We start from the raw sequence: 5,864 nt of genomic DNA, 5'->3' as shown, positions 1-5,864 counted from the left end.
GTGTGGGAGGGTTTGGGCAAAAATATAGGCTCAAAAAATGAGATTGGACAAAAAAATAAGGCCTGTTTAGAAAATGGGACGGGTCTTGGGTAAGGTTTTTTGGCCCGAGCCCGATCTAACTCAAATTTTCAAAAAAAAAATTGTTGTTTTGTTGTTGTTTTCCCACCATTTTGCTGTCATTTCACTATCATGTTGCTACTATTTTGTTGTTATTGTTTGAATATTATATAACTCTTGTTTTATTGTTAATTTTGATATTATTTTAAAGGCATTTAGTTACTAAGTTGCACCTATCTTAGTGTTATTTAAGTATAAAGACTTTTTTAAAATTTATTTTTAATTTTTTTAGAAACATTTATTTTAATGTTTTTAGTGGCTTTGATGTATTATATATATAATTATTATATAAAAATAAAAAAATTAATATGAGTCGGGCCAGGCTGGGCTCGTGTTTAGTATTTATAATCCGAGCTGAGTTTGGGCAAAAATTTAGACCCCTTTTTTGGCCCCAGCTTATCAAACGGGCTTAGAATTTTGTTAGGGCCCAACCTCACCTATGAATAGGTCTAGTTTATATACAATAATTAAGATTTTAGTTTAGCTTAATTAATTATAATTTTTCAACTTTAATCATACTTGTTAAACCAAGTATCTTGATTAATTAAAAGCAAGTGGTTTATCAAATCCCACTAATTCATTTCAATTGAAAGGTTAAATAACCATTTTGGTCCTTTGAATAATTGCTATCTAGGTCATCAAACATTTTTTAAATTAAAATTTAATAGTGATTGAATTTTCACAATTTAGTCCTAAGCTTTAATTAACGATTTTCTCGATTAAATTACTTAATCGATCTTTAATATATTTCATATTATCTTCATAAATATTCCTATTTTACCTTTATGAACTCGGTTTACAAAAATGAGGTTCCAAAATCGTATTTTTCGACATCACTTAAAATCGGGTCATTACAGGTCCTTTCTATTAATAATTTCATTCATTCGTACCGTTAAAAACTAGTGTGATTGATGAAATAATTAGACAATGACATGTCACATGCCACATGTAACTATGCTAATGTACAGAGACCAATTTTTAATAGCATAAATGAATAAAAATTTTAACTGGATGACTAGTTTACTCTTTGATCTAATGTATAGAGACTAATTTGCTTAGTTTTTGAATAGAGGGAGTGAAATGAAATTTGAGTGACCTCTATCATACTTTTACTCCTATATTAGGCAATACATATGGAAATTGGAAACAAGTGTGTTGAAGATTCAAAGAATTGAGGGTGTTGAAATATTGTAAGAAAAATATTTTTGTTAACATGTAAAATAAATGTGAGAGGTTGCAAAGTAGAGGTGATTATAGGTTGGGCTACCTGGCCCGATCCGATGGCCCGTCCGAAAAATGGGAGGGTTCAGGTAAAAATATAGGCCCGAAATATGAGTTTGGGCAAAAAAATGAGGCCCGTTTAGAAAACGGGCCGGACTCGGATAAAACTTTTTTGGCCCGTGCTTGGCCCGAATTATGTATTAAATATATTTTTTATTTTTAATCAAATATATATTATATATATTTAATATGGGCTGGGCTGAGCTCGGGCTTAACAATTTTCTCTCGAGCCAAGCTTGGACAAATTTTTAGGCTCATATTTTGGGCCGGGCCTAAGCCTGGGTCTAGAAACTGGGCCTAAATTTTATCTAGGCCCAGTCCAAACCCAGCCCGGCCCGGCCCATGATCACTTCTATTACAAAGTAAGAAAGGGTTATAAAAAAAAGTGAATTCCAACGTATGAGAAAATAAAGGAGATCCAATCACAGTCAAAGTGGAAACCACTTCCCTTAACTTCATTGCTTTAGACTCGCTATCTTTTTTCTTTTCATCATTCTTCTTATTATTTTTAATATTTTTGGTCTCTTCCGTTTTCATAAGCCTTTTCTTTTCATTTCTATCATGTTCTCTCTGCTAATCGTTTATGTAAATTCATAATCACATTTCATTAAAGTAAATAAATGGCATTCTTGAGGCTGGGTTCTAAGTCTGAAATATTTCATCGTGAAGGTCATACTTGGTGAGTATATTATATGGGAAAGGGGTTGTTTATGTTTTTTGAATTCGTTGAATACTACAAGTACAATACAAAGCGTTTTCGATTTTAAGTTAGATATAAATTCTAAGCTTTATCAAATTCTGAAGTTTTTGAAAAGACAACCCCACGATTATGCTTAAATTTGGTGATAAAATGGGGGTATGTTACAACTTTCTAGAGGTTCTGGCTTGTATCAGACGTTTTTTTTTTCGTTTCTAATTTTTATAACTAGAATGTTGTGTAAACTTGTCTACACCCCTATAAGATGAAGTACTTTAAATCTCAAAGACCTTTTGAGCTGCAAAAATGGTGGATTATGCAAACAACAATTCAACTATTACATGATATAGCCACTTATTCCTCCTTATGTATATAATTCAGATTCTAGGATCTCAATTAGGGTTCTTTCCATTTTAGGGTTTGCACATCTGGACTTCCAAGCGACATTTGCATTAACATTGGAGAAATGTCTTTCAATCTCCACAAGGTGTGTTATTAATTTCAGTTAAATGAATCTGCAAGTGTTTGTAATCACCTTTTAGAACAACGGAGTTTTAAGTGAATAATATAGTGCGTCTCATTTTGGGTATTTATTGCAGTTTCCATTGCTTTCAAGAAGTGGGCTACTAGAGAAGCTTATTGAAGAGTATAGCAATGGGGAAGGATCAAGTTTAAATTTGAGACTTGATGATATACCCGGCGGAGCTAAAGCCTTCGAGCTTATATCTAAGTTCTGCTATGGTGTTCGTATGGAACTCACCGCGTATAACATAGTCAGCGTCCGATGTGCAGCCGAGTACCTTCGAATGACAGAAGATTATGGAGATGGAAATCTTGTAATGCAGGCAGAAGCTTTCCTCAATGAAGTGCTGGGGAATTGGTCAGATTCAGTCAGAGCTCTTGAAGCATGTGAAGAAGTTATGCCACAAGCTGAAGAGCTTCACATTGTCTCTAGATGCATCGAATCGTTGGCAACCAAGGCTAGCGCGGATCCGAGCTTATTCAGCACGACTTCGTGGGGACGCGAAACCAGGCCAAGTCCCGAAGATTCAGGCTTATGGAATGGAATATCGACTGCGACCAAGACGCAACATACAGGCGAGGATTGGTGGTACCAAGATGTATCATTCCTTAGTTTACCATTATATAAAAGACTGATTTTAGCCATTGAATCAAGAGGTTTAAGGCCTGAAACAATTGCTGCATCAGTCGTGCACTATGCTAGGAGGTACCTCCCCTTGATGAATCGACAATCAAGCTTCGATGATGTGAACAGTACCGTGACCAACATGCCGAATACTTGCGAAGCAGATCAAAGGGCACTCTTAGAAGAGATTGTAGGGTTACTTCCTAATAAGAAGGGAGTCGCATCCACCAAGTTTCTCATTAGGTTGCTTCGTACAGCAATGGTGTTACATACAAGTCCATCATGCAGAGAGAATCTGGAGATGAGGGTGGGAGCTCAGTTAGATCAAGCTTCACTCCTGGACTTGCTAATACCGAATATGGGGTACTCGGAGACGCTTTATGACGTCGACTGTGTTCAGCGGATTCTCGATCATTTCATGTTAGTACAGCAGGCTGCAGCATTAGCAACTCCTCCTGGCATAGCGGAGGAGGGGCAAATAATAAAGGGATCACCGGATTCGTTGACACCGATTACGATGGTGGCCACTTTAATAGATGGATTTTTAGCAGAAGTTGCATCAGATGTTAATTTCAAGCTTCCTAAGTTCGAAGCACTGGCTGCTACAATCCCTGATTACGCAAGACCTGTTGATGATGGACTCTATCATGCCATTGATGTGTACATGAAGACACATCATTGGATTGCAGACGGTGAAAGAGAGCAGCTTTGCAGACTAATGAACTGCCAAAAGCTGTCATTGGAAGCGAGCACTCATGCAGCCCAAAATGAGAGGTTACCTCTTAGGGTAATCGTTCAAGTCATCTTCTTCGAACAACTACGGCTTCGTACGTCAATTTCGGGCTGGTTCTTCGTCTCTGACAATCTTGAAAACTCACAAAATCAAATAAACTCGGCAGCAGCACAACAACAGCGTGATAATGGTGGCGATGATGATGTGAAGCAACGAGTTTCAGAGCTTGAAAAGGATTGTTCGAGCATGAAAGAGGAGATCCAGAAGCTGATGAAGACGAAAAGGAGTTGGAGGAATTTCACCAGAAGGTTGGGTTTCAATAGGAAATCGAATTCTTGTTGCCCAAAAGGATCGAAGGCTTCGAAACTAAGAGCAGTCGCCCCATCATCCGGGAACAGACAGCAAAACTGTGAAAAAATTGAGGTGGTTCCTCCTGAAACTGTGAAGGTCAATTGATCCCAGAACTTGTTCTGTTTTTTCCTGCCATGTTAATGCAACAAAAAAACTTGATTCTATTTATCTGTGGATTAAATAATGGTTTTTTTATGTAATTTCTTTTACCAATTGGGTTAACATATAATTTTACTTCGGTAGGTAGTTCGCATTTAAATTTATTTTCGAATTTAATTAGCACTTAATTTATATTATGTTATTTAAGGTGGTATTTTTGCACATCTTTAGTTTATGTTGACATCATATTGATAGTTAATTTGATATGGATAGTAATCTCTCAATATGAAACATACCCGACATAAATTAAAAAATTTAAAAAATCTTTAAAAATATATAAATTGATAAAAAAAAATTTTCACATCAAGAATGAACCTGGACACGTTATTGTCCTGATACATCTAAATCAGGACATCCTTTTGTCTAGATTCATTCCTTGTGTATTTCTTAGTTAGTTTATATAATTTTTTTGGTTTTTTTTTATAAAATATCAAGTTATTTATATTATTATTTTGAAATTAAAAAAATTATTTTTTAAAAAATAAATATATAAATTAATAGAAAACGTAAAAGAAAAAAATTATAACAAGAATGAACTTAGTTAGAAGGTTGTCTAGATTCAAATGCATATGGGCAAGTTTTTAATTCTTTTATATATTTATATAAATTTTAAGTTTTTTTATTAATTTATATATTATATATTTTTAAGACAATAATGACATAAAACTAATATTTTATAAAAAAATATAAACTTACTAAAAAATATATTTACAATAAATTTAGATAAATGGGAGTCCATATTCAAATGTATGTAGACAATCATTTGCCTAGGTTCATTCTTGATGTGAAAAAAATCTTATATTTTTTATAATTAATAGAGTTTTTAATTTTTTAAATTTATGTTCACCACGTGGCATATTGAGAAGTTGCCATGTGTCACATAAAATTGACTATTAGTGTCACACCGGCACAAACTAACAGTGTTATTGCGAAGGTACCCACCTGGATGATATAATACAAGTTCATGTACCAATTAAGTCCAAAAAGGTTCAAGTACCAATTACATATTTTTGGACAAGTTTAAGGGGCAAACTAAATATTAACCCTTGCAAGTTTGATTATATTGGTTATGAGTTAATATGTAGTTTGCCTCTAAACTTATTCAAAAGTAGTTAATTGGTATCTGAATTTTTTTGGACCTAGTTGGTTCCTAAATTTGTATTCCATCACCCAGTTTGGTACCTTCGCACTAACATCGTTAGTTTGTGCTAATGTGGCACTGATAACTAGAGTTGTCCATGGGCCGAGTCGGGTTGAGGCCTAGTTCCAAAAAATTTTCATGCCCAGGGTTATTTTCGATCTGGCCTGTCCTATCTAAAAAACTCATTTTATTGTTAAAAATTATGTCACACCCCGATTTACTTTTGTTTGTTTGCATG

General features: G+C 34.5%; 1 protein-coding gene across 1 annotated transcript; it reads left to right on the top strand.

Annotated features, from left to right (window-relative positions):
* The first annotated feature begins 1,894 nt into the window (after nucleotides 1-1,894).
* Nucleotides 1,895-4,608, top strand: LOC107898467 (BTB/POZ domain-containing protein At5g03250). The gene is made up of 3 exons (XM_016823932.2): nucleotides 1,895-2,077; nucleotides 2,513-2,582; nucleotides 2,695-4,608. The coding sequence occupies exons 1-3, from the start codon at nucleotides 2,019-2,021 to the stop codon at nucleotides 4,429-4,431; spliced, it is 1,866 nt and encodes a 621-aa protein (XP_016679421.2). The 5' UTR covers nucleotides 1,895-2,018; the 3' UTR covers nucleotides 4,432-4,608.
* The last annotated feature ends 1,256 nt before the right edge of the window (nucleotides 4,609-5,864 follow it).

The sequence above is a fragment of the Gossypium hirsutum genome, chromosome D04, assembly GCF_007990345.1.
Source record: "Gossypium hirsutum isolate 1008001.06 chromosome D04, Gossypium_hirsutum_v2.1, whole genome shotgun sequence".
Taxonomy (NCBI): domain Eukaryota; kingdom Viridiplantae; phylum Streptophyta; class Magnoliopsida; order Malvales; family Malvaceae; genus Gossypium; species Gossypium hirsutum.
Note: the sequence above shows the minus strand (reverse complement) of the source record. Positions and strands in the feature narration are given on the sequence as shown.

What these genes read in the sequence shown, in the direction of transcription:
- LOC107898467 (XM_016823932.2), top strand. Translation starts at nt 2,019, where the DNA reads ATGGCATTCTTGAGGCTGGGTTCTAAGTCTGAAATATTTCATCGTGAA. An exon ending in CATCGTGAAGGTCATACTTG is followed by an intron (nt 2,078 to 2,512) that starts GTGAGTATATTA and finishes TTTCCATTTTAG; the next exon opens with GGTTTGCACATCTGGACTTC. An exon ending in TGTCTTTCAATCTCCACAAG is followed by an intron (nt 2,583 to 2,694) that starts GTGTGTTATTAA and finishes TATTTATTGCAG; the next exon opens with TTTCCATTGCTTTCAAGAAG.